Source organism: Somniosus microcephalus, chromosome 29 (genome assembly GCF_052327205.1).
Source record: "Somniosus microcephalus isolate GS21.2 chromosome 29, FLI_Smic_1.0, whole genome shotgun sequence".
NCBI lineage: Eukaryota > Metazoa > Chordata > Chondrichthyes > Squaliformes > Somniosidae > Somniosus > Somniosus microcephalus.
The window spans coordinates 24,982,456-25,007,662 of record NC_141015.1 but is presented as its reverse complement, the minus strand read 5'-3'; the positions used below and the strand labels follow the sequence as shown (position 1 = coordinate 25,007,662).

At 46.2% G+C, this 25,207-nt stretch overlaps 2 protein-coding genes across 7 annotated transcripts in view; one reads left to right on the top strand and one right to left on the bottom strand.

Annotated features, from left to right (window-relative positions):
* The window catches only part of rassf4a (Ras association domain family member 4a), a 299,271-nt gene that overhangs the window by 212,828 nt on the left and 61,236 nt on the right, over positions 1-25,207 (bottom strand). The window lies entirely within an intron of this gene.
* Positions 12,095-25,207, top strand: part of LOC147098556 (C-X-C motif chemokine 9-like) — a 30,308-nt gene continuing 17,195 nt past the window's right edge. The window contains exons 1-4 of one of the 2 annotated variants that reach the window (XM_085970394.1): positions 12,106-12,252; positions 14,341-14,423; positions 15,597-15,685; positions 15,846-15,972. In XM_085970394.1, the coding sequence (XP_085826520.1) occupies positions 15,619-15,685; positions 15,846-15,972 (194 nt within the window). In that variant the 5' untranslated portion in view covers positions 12,106-12,252; positions 14,341-14,423; positions 15,597-15,618. Of the gene's footprint in view, positions 12,253-14,340; positions 14,424-15,596; positions 15,686-15,845; positions 15,973-25,207 lie in introns of both variants that reach the window. The other variant, XM_085970393.1, reaches the window with a different exon arrangement.

The following is a 25,207-nucleotide window of genomic DNA, read 5'->3' as shown; positions in this document are numbered from 1 at the left end:
AGAAATGAGGAGGAATTTCTTCACCCAGAGAGTGGTGAACCTGTGGAATTCTCTACCACAGAAGGCAGTTGAGGCCAATTCATTAAATATATTCAAGAAGGAGTTGGATATATTTCTTAAGGCTAAAGGGATCAAGGGATATGGGGAGAAAGCAGGGACAGGGTACTGAATTTGGATGATCAGCCATGATCTCATTAAATGGCGGAACAGGCTCGAGGGGTTGAATGGCCTACTCCTGCTCCTATCTTCTATGTTTCTATCTGGTCTATGCCGGTGTTTATGCTCCACACGGCCCTCCTCCCACCCCTCTTCATCTATCGCCATCAAGCTCTTGCATAATAATTTTTGGCACGGCTGGATTAAAACTAGGAGCTACAGTACTGTGGCTTGTTGTAATATCGTTCAGCCACTATATTCCTACTCCCTGGAATTCTCTATCCCGTCCCTTACTGAATGTTTCTTCGGTGTTCCATTTCTCTCCCCGTCCCCACGCTCGGTATTTCTTTCCTCCTTACGATAAGAGTGACCCGAGACACCTTCCTGCATGCTGTATTCTAATTCTTCCTTAATGGAATCGAAACTAAGGGATGAAGTCAGCCACAAAAAAGCAATCGCAAAAATTGAATTTAAAAATAAATAGATGTGGTGGCTGGTGTGGAGAGATGCCTTTCACGTGGGGCTACAATTATCCCGTAGGTGCAATGCAAAACCACAATGAGTGTCTCACACACCAAACCACTTCCTACACCATAACAAGTCAAACCAAGAATACAAAACTTGGACTACAAAACATCACCACCACCACCACCACTTGTATTTATACAGCGCATTTAATGTAGAAAAACGTCCCAAGGCGCTTCACAGGAGCATTTGACACCGAGCCACATAAGGAGCTATTAGGGCAGATGACCAAAAGCTTGGTCCAAGATTTTAAGGAGCATCTTAAAAGGAGGAAGGAGAGGTAGAGGGGTTTAGGGAGGGAATTCCAGAGCTTAGGGCCTTGGCAGCTGAAGGCACAGCTGCTGTAACAGAGGCTGAACTTCAAAAATTAATTCATTAACTGTGAAGCGCTTTCGGGCATCCTAAAGACACGATAAGCTGCTGAATAAATAGAAAGAACATGCATTCATGTAGCAACTTATAGCATCGTCAGGACATTTTATCACAATGTCTTCATTCTATCGTGCAGTTACTGTTAAGTAGGCACGAGGCAAATTCTTTCTTACATAGCAAAATCAAAAAATTAAAAAAATAGCAAAACACAAATAATTGTCTGCTGTTTTGATATATCTCTCTGATGTTGTTTATTTATTTCATATATTCTTAAATCTCTGTTCCCACACTGCCTTACTACTCCATTTCCTCCTACTCAGCTGACCTGTTCCATTTCTTGGTCCCGCCTACCAATAACATCTCCCTGCAAGCCCCACACTACAGCAGCTCTGCTACAGGATTCGCAGCCCATGGCCTGGAAATGTGCAACCAGACTGCGCTCCAGAAACAAACATTCATTTTACAAAACTACTACACACACACGCGCACACGCCTCATGAAAAACCAATTACGCAAAATAAACCAGTTAAAAATAAACTGTTAAATAAATCACAGAGAATACCAGACAGATTGTGGTGCGATTTGACATTTATACCAGGATGAGCAGCAATGAATATTTGATGTTCAATTTTTACATCTTAATGCACCAAAGGAAAACAAGAAAATTGGCAAGTCTGTATACCGGTCGGGTACGTCTCACTAAAGATGATGAACCCAATGTGTTGCAATCAGTGTCTCCCAAAGGTCCCAGCAGACTGGAAAACTGCTAATGTAACACCCTTATTTAAAAAGGGCAGTAGACAGAAGGCTGGAAACTATAGACCGGTTAGCCTAACATCTGTGGTAGGTAAAATTTTGGAGTCCATTATTAAGGAGACAGTAACAGGACATTTGGATAATCATAATTTAATAGGACAAAGTCAGCATGGTTTTATGAAGGGGAAGTCATGTTTGACAAATTTGCTGGAGTTCTTTGAGGAAGTAACATATAGGGTGGATAAAGGGGAACCAGTGGACGTAGTGTATTTAGACTTCCAAAAGGCATTTGACAAGGTGCCACACAAAAGATTATTGCTTAAGATAAAAAATCACGGAATTGGGGGTAATAATCTGGCATGGATAGAGGATTGGCTATCTAACAGAAGGCAGAGAGTTGGGATAAATGGTTCATTCTCAGACTGGCAATCAGTAACTAGTGGTGTTCCGCAGGGGTCAGTGCTGGGTCCCCAACTCTTTACAATCTATATTAATGATTTGGAGGAGGGGACCGAGTGTAACATATCAAAGTTTGCAGATGATACTAAGATGGGAGGGAAAGTAGTGAGTGAGGAGGACATAAAAAACCTGCAAGGGGACATAGACAAGCTCAGTAAGTGGGCAGAGATTTGGCAGATGGAATACAATACTGGAAAGTGTGAGGTTATGCACTTTGGCAGGAAAAATCGTAGAGCAAGTTATTATCTTAATGGCAAGAAACTGGAAAGTACTGAAGTACAAAGGGATCTGGGGGTCCTGGTGCACGAAACTCAAAAGGTTAGTATGCAGGTGCAGCAAATGATTAAGAAGGCCAATGGAATGTTGGCTTTCATTGCTAGGGGGATAGAATATAAAAATAGGGAGGTATTGCTTCAGTTGTACAAGGTATTGGTGAGACTGCACCTGGAATACTGCATACAGTTTTGGTGTCCATACTTAAGAAAAGACATACTTGCTCTCGAGTCAGTACAAAGAAGGTTCACTCGGTTAATCCCAGGGATGAGGGGATGGACATATGAGGAGAGGCTGAGTAGATTGGGACTCTACTCATTGGAGTTCAGAAGAATGAGAGGCGATCTTATTGAAACATATAAGATTGTGAAGGAGTTGGATCGGGTGGATGCGGGGAAGATGTTCCCGATGATGGGTGAAACTAGAACTAGGGGGCATAGTCTTAGAATAAGGGGCTGCTCTTTCAAAACTGAGGAGGAACTACTTCACTCAGAGGGTGGTAGGTCCATGGAATATGCTGCCCCAAAAAGCTGTAGAAGCTACATCATTACATAAATTTAAAACAGAAATAGACAGTTTCCTAGAAGTAAAGGGAATTAAGGGTTACGGGGAGCGGGCAGGAATTTGGACATGAGTCTAGGTTCGGATCGGACATGGCCCTGTGGGTAGCGGAGCGGGCCCAGGGGCTGTGTAGCCTGATCCTGCTCCTATTTCGTGTGTCTAATTCTGTTAGATTCAGGAGATGGTTCTGTGATAGTGGATTGGCGGTTAGGATCAGATCAGCCATGATCTTATTAAATGGTGGAGCAGGCTCGAGGGGCCGATTGGCCTACTCCTGCTCCTATTTCTTATGTTCTTATATCCCTCACTCTACCATTACCATCAAGCCAGGGGACCAACCCTGGTTCAATAAGGAGTGCAGAAGAGCAGCACCAGGCTTACCTAAAAATGAGGTGCCAATCTGGGGAAGCTGCAACACATGACTACATGCATGCTAAAAAGCGGAAGCAGCATGCTGTAGTTAGGGGTAAAGCGATCCCACAATCAACGGATCAGATCAAAGCTCTGCAGTCCTGCCACATCCAGTCGTGAATGGTGGTGGACCATTAAACAACTAACAGGAGGAGGAGGCGCCATCAATATCCCCATCCTCAATGATGGTGGAGCCCAGCCCGTGCGTGCAAAAGACAAGGCTGAAGTGACTGCAACCATCTTCAACCAGAAGTACCGAGTGGATGATCCATATCGGCCTCCTCATGAGGTCCCCACCATCAGAGAAGCCAGTCTTCAGCCAATTCGATTCACTCCACGTGGTATCAAGAAACGGCTGTGCGCACTGGATACAGCAAAGGCTATAGGCCCTGACAACGTCCTGGCTGTCGTGCTGAAGACTTGTGCTCCAAAACTAGCCAAGCTGTTCCAGTACAGCTATAACACTGGCATCTATCCGACAATGTGGAAAACTGCCCAGGTATGTCCTGTCCAGAAAAAGTAGGACAAATCTAATCCGGCCAATTTCCGCCCCATCAGTCTACTCTCAATCATCAGCAAAGTGATGGAAGGTGTCATTGACAGTGCAATCAAGCGGCACCTGTTCACTGATGCCTAGTTTGGGTTTCGTCAGGACCACTCAGCTCCAGACGTCATTGCAGCCTTGGTCCAAACATGGACAAAGGAGCTGAATTCCAGAGGTGAGGTGAGAGTGGCTGCCCTTGACATCAAGACAGTACTTGACCGAGTGTGGCATCAAGAAGCCCTAGTAAAACTGAAGTCAATGGGAATCAGGGGGAAAACTCTCCACTGGCTGGAGTCCTACCTAGCACAAAGGGAAATGGTTGCGGTGGTTGAAGGTCAATCATCTCAGCCCCCAGGACATCGCTGCAGCAGTTCCTCAGGGTAGTGTCCTAGGCCCAACCATCTTCAGCTGCTTCATCAATGACCTTCCCTCCAACATAAGGTCCGAAATGGGGATGTTTGCTGATGACTGCACAGTGTTCAGTGCCATTCGCAACTCCTCAGATAATGAAGCAGTCTATGCCCGCATGCAACAAGACCTGGACGACATTCAGGCTTGGGCTGATACGTGGCAGGTAACATTCGCGCCACACAAGTGCCAGGCAATGACTATCTCCAGCAAGCGAGAATCTAACACCCGCCCCTTGACGTTCAGCGGCATTACCATCGCGAATCCCCCACCATCAACATCCTGGGGGGTCACCGTTGACCAGAAACTTAACTGGACCAGCCACATAAATACCGTGGCAACAAGAGCAGGTCAGAGGCTGGGTATTCTGCGGTGAGTGTCTCACCTCCTGACTCCCCAAACCCTTTCCACCATCTACAAGGCACAAGTAAGGAGTGTGATGGAATACTCTCAACTTGCCTGGATGAGTGCAGCTCCAACAACACTCAAGAAGCTTGACACCATCCACACAAAGCAGCCTGCTTGATTGGCACCCCATCCACCACCTTCAACATTCACTCCCTCTACCACCGGCGTACCGTGGCTGCAGTGTGTACCATCTACAAGATGCACTGCAGCAACTCGCCAAGGCTTCTTCGGCAGCACCTCCCAAACCCGCGACCTCTTCCACCTAGAAGGACAAGGGCAGCAGGTGCATGGGAACACCACCACCTCCAAGTTCCCCTCCAAGTCACACACCATCCTGACTTGGAAGTATATCGCCGATCCTTCATCGTCGCTGGGTCAAAATCCTGGAACTCCCTCCCTAACAGCACTGTGGGAGTACCTTCACCACATGGACTGCAGTGGTTCAAGAAGATGGCTCACCACCACCTTCTCAAGGGCAACTCGGGATGGGCAATAAATGCTGGCTTTGCCAGCGACGCCCACATCCCATGAATGAGTTTTAAAAAAATCAAAAATGAAAAAAATAATAAAACACAAAAAATTGTCTGCTGTTTTCATATATCTCTGATTTATTTATTTCATATATTCTTAAATCTCTGTTCCCACAACTGCCTTACTACTCCATTTCCTCCTACTCCGCTGACCTGTTCCATTTCTTGGTCTCGCCTACCAATAACGTGTCCCTGCAAGCCCCACACTACAGCAGCTCTGCTACAGGATTCGCAGCCCATGGCCTGGAAACGTGCAACCAGACTGCGCTCCAGAAACAGACATTCATTTTACAAAACTACTACACACACGCACACACAGCTCACAAAACCCTATTACATAAAATAAACCAGTTAAAAATAAACCGTTAAATAAATCACAGAGAATACCAGACAGATTGTGGTGCGATTTGACATTTATACCAGGATGAGCAGCAATGAATATTTGATGTTCAATTTTTACATCTTAATGCGCCAAAGGAAAACAACAAAACTGGCAGGTCTGTATACCGGTCGAGTACGTCTCACTAAAGATGTTCAGAAATTCGGGTCTCCACGGGTGAGTACGCGCTCCTGTGACTGACTCACCCATGGCAGGGCCAACTGGAATTAGCAGTGTTTAAAAAACACACGCTAACTACAGTAATTACAAACACATTTTTTTTTCCTGCTCAATGTGATGAGTGCCGTTAGTGAGAGACTAATGTGATCATGGCCCCTGGGGTTGGGGGGGGGGGGTTAAGCTGCAAGTTGAGATTTGCACCTTTTGCAGGGCCGGAATTTCTGTCAGGGCCAGCGTTGTGCTGGAGAAGTGTCCCCGGCTGAAATTCTGTTCACGGCTTCAGGTGCCCACCCTCCCAGTGGCAACCGCATTCCAATGATGGGGTTAGAATGGGATGATGTTAAGCACCCGGAATTTCTGGACTCCTTCATTAGTTTCTATTCTTGACTATTGGTGCCAGGCGCAGTAAAGCCAGGATCCGTTCAACAAGGCAAAAGTACTTTTTGTTAAAGAGACACTGCTCATCACGACTGGTGTGGAGACCATTGGCCCCATCTTGGGACTCACTGCAGGTACTGAAAGCATTTTTTCACTTATATATTCAGAGAGACTTCTCCTGCTTTCTGCATTACTCTTGGAAAGCATTCTAGTTCAAGACAATTACTGAGCTAGGATGTGAGGGCTGCACAATAGGAATCCCATTTTACTTGATCTATACGCTGGAAGAAGAGGGGCAGCAGGAAGTTGTAGGGGGAAGCTAGATTAATCAGGCAGCACCAGAGGAGAGACACTCCATCCCAGCACTTCCCATCTACAGACTCGGGTACATTTTCGAGACCATTTCCAGGACTTCTGTCTCAGGAAGCTGTGTTTCAGTCATGAAACTTCGGAGGAGCGTGTAAGTGTCAGGGAGACTGAGACTTCAGTGTGCTAGCATGCATTACACGATATGAAAGACTTAACATTAATGCTGCCAAGTGACTTTGCTTCTGGGACTTCATGCTCACCCCACAAGGAACTGGGTTCAACCTAGGTTGAGATTGTCCACAGTTGTGGTTGTTGGAGGTCAATCATCTCAGCCCCCAGGCATCACTGATGGGAGTTCCTCAGGGCAGTGTCCTGGGCCCAACCATCTTCAGCTGCTTCATCAATGACCTTCCCTCAATCATAAGGTCAGAAGTGGGGATGTTCGCTGATGACTGCACAGTGTTCAGATCCATTCGTAACTCCTCAGGTAATGAAGCCATCTGTGCCGCATGCAGCAAGACCTGGACAACATTCAGGGTTAGGCTGATAAGTGGCAAGTTACATTTGCGCCACACAAGTGCCAGGCAATGACTAACTCCAACAAGCGAGAGTCTAACCACCGCCCCTTGACATTCAATGGCATTACCACTGCTGAATCCCCCACCATCAACACCCTGGGGGTCACCATTAACCAGAAACTTAACTGGATCAGCCACATAAATACTGTGACAAGAGCAGGTCAGAGGCTGGATACTCTGCGGCGAGTGTCTCACCTCCTGACTCCCCAAAGCCTTTCCACCACCTCCAAGTCCCCCTCCAAGTCACACACCAAAATGACTTGGAACTTTATCGCCGTTCCTTCATCGTCGCTGGGTCAAAGATGGCAGCTCACCACCACCTTCTCGAGGGCAATTAGTGATGGGCAATAAATGCTGGCCATGCCAGCGACGTCAACATCTCGTGAATGATTAAAAAACACTGGACTCATACAGTCAGCAACTGCAGGAGGTTTTCAGGTCATCAGTCTGGGCTGGATTTGAATTCTTGTCTCCGAGGGTTAAAAGTAAAATTCTAACTCCACCGCTCCGCTCGGTCTTCCCTGGTGGGATTACTTTTCCATGCAAAAAATAAAAGTTATACTTCTCTTTTAAAATGGTTAGAAGAATAAAAACTTAGGGCATGTGATACAGATAACAGATTACAGCAATTGTTTAGCATCTGTTTTTAATTAGTCATTTGCTGCAGCTGAAGTTGTTTTGCAATACTGAGCATCTCACAAACTCGTCCCACCCATCCGTTGACTGACAGGCTTTTATCCCTCAGCTATTTTCTTCTCCCTAGCTAGCACTCTCCTGCACGCAGGGCGCGCTCTCAATCTTATCTCCCTCTCATTCTTATTTTTCTGTTTCTCTTTGCTTACACTCTTTTCCTGATTAATTTTATGGTGCAATTTTCCTGTGTGAACAAGGAACCAGTAACCACAGACGAATCCCTCCGGCCCCACACACCGACATCTAATAAATCACACTACTGACTCATCATCAGGTAATATCACCACAAAAATCTTTTGAAGCGACAGCAAAAGGGACAACAAAACTTATGAAACAAAATGCATAACACGGGTACAGTAAACTATTGGGATTAACCCACTCCTGGCTTAATGGGCCTGACAGATGATGATGTATAGAATGTTTCAGCACAAAATTAGGCCACTTGAGCCATCGGCCTCGATTTTCATTGAGCCGTGGAGTCGGGATTTGAGGCGTGCGGGGTTTAAATTCCCGAAATCGGGGGTCCCGACCCCATCCCGCCCCCAACCCGCCTCCATGCCAATTTCAAAGGAGGCGGGTACCCGCCCCGCACTGGGACCCGCCTACCCGAGGCGGGAAGGGATTAGTGCCAGTTAACTGCCTGCTAACAGGTACTTAACAGGCAGTTTTTAGCCTAATCCCTATTTTTAAGCTTGAACTGTGGGAATCCCGACGGCTCCAAACCACGCCAAGTTGGAGGAGTCGGGCCGTCGGGTTGGAGGGCTTGGAGGGGTCGAGATGTCGGTGTTCAGGTGAGTGATGGGTGCATGAGTGCAAAGGTAAGTGTGTTTGATGTGTCTAAAGTGATTAAATAAGTTTTACATACCTTTTCGGCCTTCCTTCCTTTAGGTTCGGGGAGTCCCTCATCTCACCGGCACAGAAAGCAGAATGGCTGCGAACTGTCAAAAGTGACAGCCTGCAGCTTTCTGTGCAGGAGAGATTTCTAACTGAGTCTGTGGAGAAAGACTCATGTTAGAAGTAAGACTGTCAGTATTTGACAGCTTCAAACAGCTGTGAAACACTGTTATTTCATCTGTCAAAACATCTTGACAGATGAAATTTCAGTCATTTCTGGGCCATCTAGTCTAATTCCACGCTCATTGTTGGAGGTGTATCTCTTGTATAGCCTAATTAAAGGGTTTAGCTAAGGCCATAAACCAAGCTCTAGCGGTTCAACAAAACCTGAATGCGGAGGTGAATTACCGCCTTGAAACTCAGCCTTTAGGATTGTGTATTACAGTCAGGAAATCAACAAAGCCTTCTGAATTTACAAATGCAACAATCAGTGGAGCGAGCATTCCATTTCAAATGGACAGTAGGATAAAGAAAGTGGTGAAGGGGTGTCCACTGATGTGCCACAAAACCCATACTGCAATGACATGGGCTTCGATTTAACAGGATGTTGCAAAACAGCAGCACCCCAATCAATACATCGTTATTGTAGGTCATGGTCTTCAACTCTCTCTTTGTATCTATAAGCTCCAATTTTGCAATCCTGGGTTGGTTTGGAGGATGAGGTGAATTGCTCCGTTAACCATCACTTCTAAGGGAACAGCTGCCCCGAATCCAGATGTTGCGTGCGTACCACTGGAGAAGTAGATGACAGAACTCTGTGGCAGCCCGTCTTGTGAAGTGAAGGCAACAAGACAGGGCTCCTCTGACATGTCTGGCAGTGACGGGTATGGCCAAAAACATCTCTGGCGTCGTGTTACGCCTGAATTTGTTGGCGCCTCTCGAGAAGAAAAGTATTGGTGGTGCAGGAGGGAAAGAGACAAAACCAGAAAAATGGAGTGAAACCAACTAATGAATGGGGCAAATAGTACTTAACCTCGCCCTTTAAGAAATCTGCTTAAGCAGATGAGCTGCAGCATACCCAGCTTCTATGGGCGACGCTCACACTATGGCCAACATATTTTGGTCCTAAATCACCACTTGCAAAATCAGATACCCCACTAATCAGTTGTGTAAGGTCAGGTATCCGATTTTTGTGCCCCATGACCATTGTGTGCAAGGCCTTGCACTTTGGAAACTCTCTTTTAACCGGCACCTAAATATCCGGAAACCTCTCTTAACCGGCAAAAATCAGGAGTAGGTTCAGGTAAGTTTTACTATATATTAGTGGACGTATAACCAGAGTTCCTGGATCTGTGGCCGTGTAACCAGGGTTCCTACACCTGTGGCCGTGCAACAGGGACTCCTGGATCTGTGGCCGTGTAACCGGGACTCCTGCACAAGTGCCGTGTAACCGGGGCTCCTGCACCTGTGGCCGTGTACGGGCCTCTCGTACCTTGGTGAGTATACCTCTCTGTAATCCGGACTTTTTGATCAACCGGCACCACGCCGGTCCCGGATAAAAAGTTTCCTGTAGTCAGTTTTAAAAGAAACACAATGATCTAGTAACGTCACTTGTCTGGTTTTCCGATCAGAAGCATGCATAATGACATTAACATTGCCAATCACGTCAGCCTCGTCAAATTGTTTCATTTTAATCAGAGGTTAAGGAACAATGAATAAAAATACATTGCAATTTTGCACTGCTCCAGATGCAGACCACCATGCCATAGACGCTAAGAGGGCAATTTTAACCCCCAAAAAGTAGCTGGGTTTGGGTCGGGTGGGATGTGAAAATGTAAAAAAGAAAATCTCAAACTCGACCCCCAACCCTCCCACTTCCGGTTTTAACAGAGGTGGGACCCGGGAGGGCAACCAACCCGCTCCCAGGAGGAGGGTTGGTCATTTAGATATTACAATGAGGCTGCGGGCCTCAGATTTTATCTCTCTTCCAGCTTTAACGCTGGCCAGCTGGGTTTCCCAGGCTTTGGGAAGACCCGGCAGCTAATGAGAGGCGAGGACTGCTGCGTGGGAGAGGCAAGTGCTTTTCCAGCACTGCTTGTGGGCTGGGAGGAGCGGGAGTGCTTCCCCCAAACAGTCCCCTCCAGGATCGCCGACCCCCCTCTGCAAGATTTCCGACCTCCCCCCCCGCACCCCCACCCCGACCAATGAGAAGCCCAGAAGCAGGCTCCCTACCTGCCCAATAGGGAGCCAAGCCTGTCACAATCAGGCTGGTTTCCAGGCGGGGAACCGTTGGAAATAAAAGACGTGCATTGTGGAGTCAGAACTCAGTCAAGATAGGGGTCTCTTCACTTCTTTTGTTCTCTCGCAGCCTTCCTTTCGATCTATTTCATTTCCTTTCCAGTTTTGAAAAAGGGTTTCGACCCGAAACGTCGACTCTAATTTCTCTCCACGGATGTTGCCTGGCCTGCTGAGTTTTTCCAGCATTTTCTGTTATTATTTCGGATTTCCAGCATCTGCAGTATTTTGCTATCGTACAAGATAGGGGGTCCTTTGTTTGTGAACTTTGAGTTCACTTACTAAAGTCTAAAAACTGCCCACGGCATCAACAATGCTACCCTAAATTAAAAGTTGGAATATGCACTTTTTATTGGCATTATATCTTGCATAGCCTTTCTCAGATTCTTTTGTTCTTTATCTTTTCATTGCCTCACATATGATTTTTTTTAACTACCGGTTTCCTGTTTTTCCTGCCACCTAACACACCTTTTCTGTCTCTTGTTTTTTGTGTTCAATACTATTTAGGGGCATACTTTCCCTTTTAGGTTTTGACAAAGGGTTGATACCCCAAACATTAACCTGTTTTTCTTCCTCTTTACAAATGACTGGCATGCTGTGTACTTACAGCATTTCCAAGTTAAACATTCATTATTTCGTGTCAGCATTGAAGAGTTCTCTGCCCATTTTTCAGTAACACTCCTAAATCTAAGTGGAGCGGCAAACCAAAGTTACAAAAGCACATTATGTTGTTACTGCACTGGGAAAGTCCATAAAAGTCCGAATAGACCTTTTCATGTTAACCTTCTTTATTAAAGGAGTCTGGGCACCATTCCCAGTGGAATTTCCAAAATCTCAGCTCCAAGTCAATTCCACAGCCACAATGGTGAATTCCACACAAACTTTTTCTGCTGCAGAAAGCACACCAATTGCTGAGGGCATACAGAGTGCAAGTTTATAGTTTGTTTTCAAAAGCTGATCGACTTAACCATTTTAAGTCTAAAATCTGGCTTTACGCCAAGCTGCAGACAATCTTGACTTCAAGGAAATCACGTGATTATCCACCCACGATATTCAGCTGTCCATGAAGAGCTCAAGCATAAAAGCAGCAAAACTATAACGAGGAGTTCAGCATCAAACTATCCCTGTGCTGTCCTCTTGACGCTTCCGGACCGGGGACCCGAGATCAGGAGGTGCAGTTCTCAATCTTACTTCTCCAGGAAGGTCAGTTCCTACAACATTTTAATCTATAGAATTGTAACTGTTAAGTAGGAGATGTTTGCATTGTAGTTCAAGTTTAACACTTATGACGTGATTTATCACAGAAATCACAGAAATCACAGAAACCACACAGTGCAGATAGAGGCCATTTCGGCCCATCGAGCCTGCACCGACACATATCCCACCCGATCCCCGTAACCCCTACACCAACACATATCCCACCCTATCCCCGTAACCCCACGTATTTAATCCCCCTAATACTAAGGGTCAATTTATCATAGCCAATCAACCTAACCCGCACATCTTTGGACTGTGGGAGGAAACCGGAGCACCCGGAGTAAACCCACGCAAACACGGGGAGAATGTGCAAACTCCACACAGACAGTCGCCCGAGGCCGGATTCGAACCCGGGTCCCTGGCGCTGTGAGGCAACAGTGCTAACCACTATGCCACCGTGCTGACTTTTGCATCATGTCAAATTTACTTTTGACATGATGCAAAACTAAAGTTTTAGAGCACAGGATTATTTTTAATATTCCACACCAGGGTTAAGTTTTGTTTGAGTGCATCTCTTATGTATAAGGGATTGCTGCAGCTCTTCTCTTAATAGTGTGACACTTAAATCAATGAAGCATCACTTATAATCTTGTTCATTCAAAGAGCTTTTTGAAAGTGCAACGCCACCATGCAAGACATGTGTAAGTTCCAGTGTACATTACAGTAATTGTTCTAACAATTTCATGTGACCTGCATGTTGCAACAGATTTTACTTTTTTAAAAGTTTTCTCAGAATTAGAAATCTTACAAGCCAAGTTATATTTGTGTGAGGATCTTACGGATTTCTTCATCATCGAAACGGAGACCGTTAGCAATCCCAGTGTCCCAATGCCACCCTGACCTCTCTTGGCTCCCTCCTAACTTTAGCCTCAACTTGGATCCTACTGCAGCACTGTTTCCCCTAATTTTTTTTGGGGGGTGCACGGCCCCTTTAAGGGGCTGTGCGGCCCATTCACACGTGAAACTTAACATTGAAAAAGTCGGTTCTGGGCTGTGCGGGACCGGCAGGCATGCAGCTTATAGGGAACGTTGTTCTGCAGTTTCTCTTCTATCTTTCCCTCAGATTCATTTCTTCCACGCGATCCACCACCTGCGCCCTTGACCCACCCCATCTCTTGATCGCTCAACCACCTCTCCCTAGCCCAATGTCCTCCAATATAGTCAACCTCTCCATTTCCTCAAACATTATTTCGTGCCCCTTTTGAAACTGTTGTCATCTCGCCACTCCACAAAAGTCTCACACTCAACTCCACTGTCCTCTCCAGCTACAACTGTAATTTATACAGCGTCTCTAATGTAGAAAAACATTGCACGGTACTTCGCAGAGGCGCGAGGAAAACAGACACTCTTTTCCACGCTAAGGAGCTTGAATACAATATTTCCACCCAATTCCCCACCTATCCTATTCAAAGCCTTCAGTCTGTTTTCTGTCCTGCATTGAGATCACCCTGATCACTCACTGATATTCTAAGTGACTGTGACCCTGGCTCATTAGGTCTTATCTTCGTGAATTTTAACACAGCCAATCACTCCATCCTCCTTCTGCATGGCTCCACACGATGCTGAGATAAGCAGGAATGGAATCAATGGCTTAGATTTTCAGTGTGCCGTGAGGCGGGTTTTTAGGCGTGCGGGGGGCAAAAATCCTGAATTCAGGGGTCCCGACACCATCCTGCCCAAAACCCGCCTCCACGTAAGTTTCAAAGGAGGCGGGTACCCGCCCCGCACTGGGACCCGCCGACCCGAGGCGGGAAGGGATTAGTGCCAATTAACTGCCTGTTAACAGGTAGTTAACAGGCAGTTTTTAGCCTAATCCCTATTTTGAGGGGTGTCGTGTGGGATTCCCGACGGCTCCAAACCACGCCAGGTTAGAGCAGGCGGGCCGTCGGGTTGAAGGACTTGGAGGGGTCGAGATGTCGGTGTACAGGTGAGTGATGGGTGCATGAGTGCAAAGGTAAGTGTGTTTGGTGTGTCTAAAGTGTGTAAAGAAGTTTAAATTACCTGTACTTACCTTAACAGCCTTTCTTCCTCTAGGTTTCGGGAGTCCATCATTCAGCCGGCACTGAAAGCAGAATGGCTGCGATCTGTCAAAAGTGACAGCCTGCAGCTTAGTGCCGGTGAGAGTTCTCAACAAGGTCAATGGGCGGGCTCAACAAGGTCAATCAAGGGAAAATCGCGTGGATTGGCCGGACGTCGATGGAGGCGGGACTAAAACCCGAAAGATGGAGGCGGGACTAAAACCCGAAAGTTGTAGTCCCGCCTCCTTCCCGACTGCTGAATGAAAATCCAGCCCAATGTGTTTCCTCCGATGGCTTCTTTGCCCGGCCTCCATGGTCACTTTGGGCATACCCTATAACTCCTCCTTTTCTTTATCTATATGCTGCTCCTCGGTAACATCATCCATAAACGTGGGACCAGCTTCCATATATAGGCCAATGACACCCAGCTTTACCTCTCTGACACTACCCTTAACTCCACAACTGCTGTTGTACTGATTAATTGTTTGTCCGATGTCAAGTCTTGGATGAGCCAGAACTTTGGCTCAATGGAAGTCATCCTGTTCAATTCCTGCCAGAAACTTGCCTCAGGCACCAATCCTACCCCCGTCCTGCCTGCCTGCTCGGACTGAACCAACCATACACTGCCTCAGTGTCCTGTTCAAGCTTCAAACCAAACATGCGGTCCCGTCTTCAAGCTTCCCTACTTCCACCTGTTTACTCACAGTCCCACTGAATCCTAATCCATCCCTTTGTCACCTCAATTCTCATCTATGCTTTTGTCATCTCAGGTCTCAAAGCTCCCAAATCATCCAGAACACTGCCATTTGTGTCCTATCCCATACTAATCCTGAATTCCTTTCAACTCTGCCCTCTCCAGCTTATCTCCATTAGCTCCCCGTGCCGCAGTGCATCAACATTAAAAGCCTCAATCTGGCTTTCAGATTCATTTATGATGTTGCTCCACCTTACCTTTGCAATCTTCCATAGCCCTATGTCCAGCATACATTATCCTCTCTTCCCACTGCATGTCCCTCCAGCCGCTCCACCATTGGTGACAAAGCCCTTAAGCCATCATATGCCCATGCACTTTGGAACTCGCTTCCTGGATCCTTCACATTGCCTACTCTCTCCTCCCTTACAAAAGCCTCCTCAAAACCAACTTTCTTGGCCGTGTCTCCCATAATTTCTCTCCCACTAGCTGCAGGGTCCTCTCCCATCGCCACTAAAACAACTTGGAATTTTTGCGCTCTTTAAGTGCAAGTTCAAATTTATATTCTTATTTTCTTTCAGCCAGCCAAATATCTGCGACAAAATGAATTTCAGACGTCAGATTGCAACTCACATTACAACATTAATCCTGCTTCAGCATTTCTTTGTGGGTGAGTAATGAAATTTGAACTGATTTTTTTACTGATAATTTCAGTGAGTTTCATTAAGCAATCAGCAGTATGCCACTTCAGATGAGAAGTAAACTACAATACCCTGACCAGCTTTTATGCACCGATTGTGAAATGATCCTTCATTTTTTTCCTCTCCTAGTTGAGACATCAACATTACCTGGAATGAGATGCCAGTGTTTTAATTTCGTTAGAGCCGTGTCTCCTAAGCTAATCAAGAGCTTTGTGATACTTCCAAAATCAGCTCACTGCAACAGAAATGAAATTATGTAAGTACCGCATGTGTTGGCATTAGCTCGCAAACAATGACTATTAAAACCAAGAATGAACTCATCAAAAATAAACAAACATTCAACCAATTTTCCCCTCCCTGTCCCGGGTCATTTCTGGAGTATACTTCTGTGGCCAGCAGTTGCCCAAATGGTCATTTTTCTCACGGTTATAAGTACTGGTTGTCTATTTAACTACAAAGGGCATCACAGTTGAGCCTGATCCTTTCCCCACCTGGCATCCACACATGCAGACGTAGCAGGGCTCGCAGGAGAATGATCAGGAATGGGAACACTCATGAAACCAGGGGTGCTTATTCAAACTAAAGTGCCCACGATGGAGCCTCTGCAAACTCTGCACAGATCATAGAAGCATTGGAACATAGGAACAGGAGGCCATTGAGCCCCTCGAGTCTGTTCTGCCATTCAATGAGATCATGGCTGATCTGCGACCTAACTCCATATACCCGTCTTTGGCCGATATCCCTTAATACCTTTGGTTAACAAAAAGCTATCATTCTCCAATTTAAAATTAACAACTGATCCAGCATCAATTGCCATTTGCGGAAGCGAGTTCCAAACTTCTACCACCCTTTGTGTGTAGAAGTGTTTCCTAATTTCACTCCTGTAAGGTCTGGCTCTAATTTCTAGACTCTGCCCCCTAGTCCTAGAATCCCCAACCGGCGGAAATAACTTCTCTCTATCTACCCTATCTGCTCCACTTAATATCGTGAAAACTTCGATCACCCCTTAACCTTCTAAATTCTAGGGAATACAACCTTAATTTGTGTAATCTCTCCTCGTAACTTAACCCTTGAAGTCCGGGTATCATTCTAGTAAACCTACGCTGCACTGCCCCCAAAGCCAATATATCCTTCCCAAGGTGTGGGGCCCAGAACTGCTCACAGTGCTCCAGGTGTGGTCTAACCAGGGCTTTGTACCGCTGCAGCATAACTTCTACCCCCTTGTATTCTAGTTCTCTAGATATAAAGGCCAGAATCCCATTAGCCTTTTTGATTATTTTCTGTACCTGTTCATGACATTTTAATGATCTATGTACCTGGGCCCCCCCAAATCTCTTTGGACATCCACTGTTTTTAGCCTTTCACCATTTACCGTAGAAAGTACCCTGTTCGATCCTTTTTAGGTCCAAAGTGGATGACCTCACATTTGCCTACATTGAAATCCATTTGCCACAGTTTTGCCCATTCACTTAATCTGTCCATTTGTAATTTTATGCTTTTATCTACACTGCCTACAATGCAGACTATCTTTATGTCATTGGCAAATTTGGATATGAGACTTTCTATGCCATCATCTAAGTCGTTAATAAATACTATGAATAGTTGAGGCCCCAACACAGATCCCTGTGGGACACCACTAGTCACCTCCTGCCAATTTGAGTACCTACCCATTATCCCTACTGCTCAGCCAATTTCCTAACCAGGTCAATAATTTGCTCTCAATTCCATGGGCTTCTACTTTAGTTAAAAGTCTATTATGCGGGGCTTTATCAAATGCCTTCTGGAAGTCCATATAAATAACATCCATAGACATTCCCCTGTCCACTACTTTAGTCACCTCCTCAAAAAATTCAATCAGGTTTGTTGGCGCCTTTCACAAATCCATGCCGGCTCTCGCTGATCAACGGAAAATTTTCGAGGTGCTCAGTCACCCTATCCTTAATTATAGACTCTAGCAATTTTCTGACAGCAGATGTTAGGCTAACTGGTCTATAACTCCCCGGTTTCCCTCTCTCGCCATTCTTATATAGCGGAGTGACATGTGCAATTTTCCAATCTAAAGGAATGGTTCCTGAATCGCAAGAACTTTGGAAGATTATAGTTAGGGCATCTGCAATGTATTCGAACCTGGCACCTTCCTGGTCTGTACGGTTGAGTATGTATTCACTGGATAAATCTGTCAAGCCATCGGTGAGGAGCTTGTGAGAATGAACTTCTGATAGCACTTTATGGTGCAGTTCTACTGTACTTAGCAGTTTCACACTGAGAGCAATGCCAGCGAGCAGCACAGAGATGCGCTTTTCACATCGCACCTCTCTCACAATATAGAAAGCGCAGCTTTGCACACATGTTTAAGAAAGCATGTGGAAAAGCTGCTCTTGCTGGCTTCAGATTACAGGTAACCCTGAAATTCTTACCCTTCCTGAAGGCCAGATTGTTACCAATACTAAAAACAAAGGCAGTCCAACAGATAGTGTGGCAGCCTTTTTGAACTTCCCGTGGCTTCCCCGTGCGGGGGATTATTAGTAGAACTCTGAGAATTAGACAAAGCAAGTTGTATGGTATGTATAATGGTGCTAGCACCACTAAAGTGATGGGAAGCAAAATAAGGCCCTGAACAGTAATATTTCAGCAAGTTTCCCTTCAGTTCCAATGTTAATGCAGGAAAAATATCAGCTAATGTCCTAGTACTAAATGTCGTAATATATTTTGCTGCATTTTTCAAAATTATTACTGCGCTGTACGTTACAGGATTCTTCACTAAAACCATATGGTTTCCCAAACAACCTCTCCTCCTGTATTCAGTTCCAGGATTGATTAGGAACAGTAGAGCATTTCTAACCTAAGCAAATTAACTGTAAACAAACGAATTCACTGCTAATTGCATTGGCTGCCTGAATAACCAGAGACCAGAAGTCAGAGCTTGGCTGCTGGGCTGCAACTCCATTAGTTCCATTTGAATGAGTCAGTCAATGAGTGAGTGATTGAGTTAGTGAGTGAGTATGTGAATGAGTGGGATGAATAACTTAGCCAGATTCCTGCTCCTGGCTGCTATGAAGCGGTCATTGTCGGAACTGCTTGCTTGTGGATGTTGTGTGAGGACAGAGTTAGTAGGAAGGAAGAAAGAACTTGCATTTATATATTGCCTTGCATATCCCAAAGCGCTTTACAGCCAATGAAATACTTTTGAAACGTAGTCACTGTTGTAATGCAGGAAACACGACAGCCAACTTGTGCAAAGGAAGCTTCAATAACCAGCAATGAGATAAATTACCAGATAATCTGTTTTAATGGTGTTGGTTGAGGGATAAGTATTGGCTAGGACACTGGGCAGAACTCCCCTGCTCTTCTTTGAATAGTGCCATGGGATCTTTATCGTCCACCTGAAAGGGCAGATGGGGCCTCGTTTAACGTCTCATCCGAAAGATGGCACCTCAGACAGTGCAGCACTCCCTCAGTACCACACCCTTCTGACTCAGAGGCGAGAGTGCTACCACTGAGCCACAGCTGACACCTGAAGCACTGAGACAAGGCTGACAATTAAATTTTACTGCGATATCTGCATGATCAAATGGCCTGTCATTGTCAATGGTCACATCAATAATGGCCGCTTGGATGAGGTAGCAAGTGGTGCATCTGTGGGATTGTGCACCCGCAAGCAACAGTTAGTGCCTTCAAGAGACGGGAGGAGGGAGAAAATTGCCAGGAAAAAAAATCCTTAATATAAAAGGTCTTGTAAACCATCTCCTAGAAAAGGAGGTTTGTATGTTATTTAATACACAATTGGAGTCTTATTAATATGAATCTGCATTGACTTAAAATGGTTTAGGTTTTATTTATGTATTTGTTAATGTCCCTGATTTTTAAAAAAACAGGACTTGGCTTGCCCCTTTAGAGTTCCAAATGGATGTACAATTTGCACATTTGTTTCCCAATATTTGACATTCATTGATAACACAGGGATATTTTTTTTCCCACTGTTCACTAGTTTTAGCAAAAACGTAGGCACGAGCAGCAAGCTGGTTTCCCCAGTACTTGAGCAAATGGCAAAAAATATATCCCTAAATGTTCTGAATAGCCTAACATTGTCAGGTCACTAACTGGCTGAGACAACCCCCAAGCCTTGGATAGAGAACCAATAGTGATCATTGTAGCTTGCTCCACCCTCCATGCAGTCTGTTTCTACCACCTCTCCCTTGGGCTTACAGGAACCAACTTGAAGGAAAAGCTTCCAAAAGATAGCCACAAGTAATGTGCCAGCACCACGTATATATTTGAATGAGGGGGTGGGGGGTGGGGGGGGGAATAGTTTGCACTTATGCATGTAACGTCAGCTTGGCTTGGTGGCAGCACCCTTGCCTCTGAGTCAGGGCCATGCAAGTTCAAGCCCCTCGCCAGAACTTAAGCGCATCATTTAGGCTCATTCTTCAGCACATTACTGAGGGGGTGCTGCACTGTTGGAAGTGCCACCTTTGAGAGGAGATACTGAACCGGTGCCGGCCTGCTCAGGTGGATATTAAAGACCCCGTATCACTATTCAAGGAAAGAGCAGGGTAGGGCAAAGTATTGCCCTCATTCAAATATATGCTTAGTACCGGCACAATATATATTTTTTTTACTATCTTTTGGAAGCTTTCTCTTCCTGCAATTCTCATTGGCATTCTGGTTCCCTACATTATACAGGAAACTTTCAATTTACCGGCACCTAAATAACCGGAAATCTCGGTTAACCGGCAAAATTCAGGAGGAGGTTCAGGTAACTTTTATTACTTGCCTTCCTCCATGTGTTGCTGTGCAAGGGTGTGGCTGCAGCTGTTGCTAAGCTACAGAGACGCTTGCAACTTGTGGACATTGTTCTGAAGCTGTTGCTAAGCAACAGGGTTTGTTGCTTTATACGGAGCTCTGAGCTCCGTATCTTTTACTATAGCGTTTGGTTATCCGGAATTTTTGATGAACCGGCACCACGTCGGTCCCATCCGTGCCGGATAAAAGAAACTTTCCTGTAACAGTGACTACACTTCAACAATAGCTGCAAAGCGCTTTGGGACGTTCTGAGGTTGTGAAAGGCGCTGTATAAATGCAAGTCCTTCCTTTTCTTTATCAACATTTATGCCTCAACCATCACCACCAAATCAGATGACCTGATCATTCGTCCCGTTTGGCGATGGTTGGCTCTGAAGCACTTGGGGACGCCCCCAGTGCGCGAAAGGCACTGCAGAAATGTAAAAGTCACATTTCTTCTGTTGGCTCCTCGCTGCTCACTGGGCAAAAAGTAAGTCGAGGTGTTGGTCGGAGAGTGGGAGACATCTGGCAAGCTGGTGGTTACACTTTTCTCACATTCAAACGGGACAGTTTTTCTGCAGCTGCCAGGATTAAATGAATCGCTTGCAGTTCCACAGTTGGCGACATTGAATTGGGCGATACAGATTAAACATTATCATCTGTCTGGACCTGTTACTGGCATGTTTAGTCATAAGTGCACAATTTCCCAATTTTTTTTTTAGCTCTTTCTCTTACTGCCAACTCAGTGCAATCCCACGGGGCAGTCTAGTTTTTGGCACCATTCTCTCTTGGTTTGTGCCGAATTCCTGACTGGCAAAACAACCCGCACTATATCCTCACTGAGCAAGGGGATCACGCGTCTTTAAAATCAATAGAAAATGACTTAAGTGTGCTCAGATATTTCCTGCTTCACACTGGACGTTAGAATCCAATAAAATGAAAAGCTGCTTGGAGATTTGAAAGAAAGGGACTTTATTTTCATGCTGACCAAACTCAAGGCCCAACTGCCCAACACATTACTAACTACATGCAGGGCAGGGGACTTCCGAGATGTTCCCATCAGTCACATGCCAGCAGAACATTGATGTATACAGAGTATTTGACTTTTTTTGCCCTACCTTTTATATTATTATTCTCTAGTTGTTGCTCTCAAGGTCAAGTGTACTGAGGGGGTGAAATAAAGAATAGATTTGCCTTCCAAAGCTAGGCTTTATTAACTTTAAAATCTGCAGTACATCTTCCCACATCCAGTCCCAACCAAAGCTGGAAAAGAACTGAATTTAAGGTGGCCACAACACATCATGTGATCATCAACTACCAATGAGATTACAACACATATCCCAAGGCAGTTAGCAAACAACCAATCACAATACTTTTACTAAACAAGGAATAATCACCACAGGGGGAAATGGGGGAAAGCAATGCATGAGGAGGGGAGCATTCCACGACAGGCCAGTTACAGGGTGGGACTGCCCGGAGAAGCTGCGGCCATGCTTTAAGTGTACAGGATTGAGAACTGGAGTCCGTGGCCCCGGTATTTATGGGGAGGGAGCGGGGGCACAAGTTTGCCGAGAGGGGGAATCCCGGAAATGCTGGGACCTCATTTTCATTGTTTTACTCTGTTTCCCGCCCGGCAGCCGGGAAAGCCAGCGTTGGGGACGGTCCCCGGCAACCAGGAGACACCACAGGTTAAGGGGGTGGGGGGAGGCGGCAATAGGGAGGGAGGCGGAGGCCGGGCGTGATCGCGGCAGAAGGTTTGCTTGAGGGGCCGGGGAAGGGGGAGCAATGTTCGGAAAAGCACTTACCTCTGGATCCAACTGCTCCCGCCTCCATTTAGCTGTCGGGTTTCCCCAAGCCCGGGAAAACCCGGCCGTCCAGTGTTAAATTCAAATGGCTGCCAAAATCTGGGGAACGGACCCTCATTTAAGTATTATAATGATGGACCCATCTTTCCAGAGCGGGTTATTCAGACGCCGCCAAATCCACCGTGGTTAAAACGGAAGTAGGAGCGCTCGCGTTGAGCTGAATTTGGGTTTCGAAAATTTGACAATTTAACCACCCCCCCCCATCTCCCTGATCCTGTCCCACCCATTGCGTTGGGGGAGGGGGGAAAAAAGGTGGGGCGGGGAGGGGGGTCGGGGGGAGGTGGTGTTTAAATTCCTACTCATGTGTCTATTCAGTGACCAGGATTCGCAGTTAGTTCAGGTCTTTGGTTTATGCTCTTGACTTTGAAAATTGATTCCAAAACGACTAACTTCTCATCTTGGTCTAAACAACCAGAAGTACTGAAAACGAAAGACAACCCAGTGTGAGTGGTTGAAGTGTAATAGCCAATATGTACATAAAAGTTACAATAGCAAAATACTGCGGATGCTGGAAATCTGAACTAACAGAAAATGCTGGAAACACTCAGCAGGCCAGGCAGCATCTGTAGAGAGAGAAACAGAGTCAATGTTTCAGGTCTGTGACCCTTCGTCAGAACTGGAAGGAGTTAGAGATGTAACAGGTTTTAAGCAGGTGCAGAGACAGGGAAAGGCGGGAGGCGAAGAAAAACAAAAGGGACGGTCTGTGTTAGGGTGGGAGGCAGGAGAGATTAAATGTTGCAAATGGGGATGGCAGAATCATCAACAGTTGCCATGTGAAAAAATAGGGGCTGGGGTTATAGTCTGAAATTGTTGAACTCAATGTTGAGTCCAGAAGGCTGTAAAGCGCCTAATCGAAAGATGAGGTGCTGTTCCTCGAGCTTACGTTGAGCTTCATTGGATTCGTTGTAAGAGGCCGAGGACAGAGAGTGGGAGTGGAGCGGAGAATTAAAGTGACAGGCGACCGGAAGCTCGGGGTCACCCTTACGGACTGAACGGAGGTGTTCCGCAAAGCGGTCACTCAATCTGCGTTTGGTCTCCCCAATATAGAGGAGACCGCATCGTGAGCAGCGAATACAGTATACTAAATTGCAAGAAGTACAAGTAAATTGCTGTTTCACCTGGAACGGGTGTTTGGGGCCGTGGACAGTGGGAAGGGGGGAAGTAAAAGGGCAGGTGTTGCATCTCCTGCGCTTGCACGGGAAGGTACCTTGGGTAGGGGAGGGGCTGTTAGGGGTGATTGAGGAGTGGACCAGGATGTTGCGAAGGGAGCGGTCCCTTCGGAATGCTGAAAGGGGAGGGGAAGGTGCGTTTGGTGGTGGGATCATGCTGGAGGTGGCAGAAATGACGGAGGATGATTAGTTGAATGTGGAGGCTGGTGGGGTGAAAGGTGAGGACAAGGGGAACCCTATCGTGGTTCTGGGAGGGAGAAGGGGTGAGAGCAGAAATGCGGAAAACAGAACGGACACAGTCGAGGGCCATGCCAACCACGGAAGAAGGGAATCCTCGGTTGAGGAAAAAGGAAGGCATGTCAGAAGCACTGGTGTGGAAGGTGGCATCGTCAGAACAGATGCAGCGGAGACGGAGAAACTGGGAGAATGGAATAGAGTCCTTACAGGAAGCGGGGTGGGAGGAAGTGTAGTCCAGGTAGCTGTGGGAGTCAGTGGGTTTGTAGTGAATGTTTTTCAATAGCCTATTCTCAGAAATGGAGACAGAGAAGTCAAGGAAGGGAAGGGAAGAGTCATAGATGGACCATGTGAAGGTGAGGGAAGGGTGGAAATTGGAAGCAAAGTGAATGAAATTTTCTAGTTCAGGGCAAGAGCAGGAAACGGCACCAATACAGTCATCAATGTACCGGGAAAAAGAGGTGAGGGAGGGGACCTGATTAGGATTGGAACAAAGAGTGTTCCATATATCCCACGAAAAGGCAGGCATAGCTAGGGCCCATGTGGGTTCCCATAGCAACACCTTTACTTTGGAGGAAGTGAGTGGAGTCAAAGGAGAAGTTGTTCATTGTGAGAACAAGTTCAGCCAGGCGGAGGAGGGTGGTGGTGGATGGGGACTGGTTGGGCCTCTGTTCAACGAAGAAGCGGAGCGCCCTCAGGCCATCCTGGTGGGGGATGGAAGTGTAGAGGGATTGTACGTCCATAGTGAAAAGGAGGCGGTTGGGGCCAGGAAACTGTTAAAGTGGTGGAGGGCATCGGAAGAGTCGCGAATGTAGGTGGGAAGAGACTGGACAAGGCGAGAAAAAAATAGAGTCGAGGTAGGAAGGAATCAGTTACGAGGGACAAGAATAGACTGAAACGATGGGTCTACCAGGGCAGCCCTGTTTGTGGATCTTGGGAAAGAGATAGAAGTGGGCTGTACGGGGTTGGGGGACTATGAGGTTGACAGCCATGGAGGGTAGTGGGGTCATGGTCCAGTGGGAGGTAGGAGGAGATGTCAAAGGGTTGGCGTTCAGCCTCCGCGCGGTGGAGGTCGGTTCGCCAAACAACAACAGCCTCACCCTAGTCAGCAGGTTTAAAGGTTAATGTTCAACATTTATTTAAGTAACCTTTGTTCACTGTAAACATGGTGATACAAGCTTAATTGCTGTTATTAAAAAATAAATTGGGGTTGTGTATGTGGTAAGGATTGGATTAGAGACAGATCCCACAGATGAAAGCAGATCAAGACAGTAATCATTGCTATACTGTAATTATTGCCCATCCCTAGTTGCCCTCGAGAAGTTGGTGGTGAACCACCTTCTTGAACCGCTGCAGTCCGTGTGGTGAAGGTACTCCCACAGTGCTGTTAGGTAGGGAGTTCCAGGATTTTGACCCAGCGATGATGAAGGAACGGCGATAT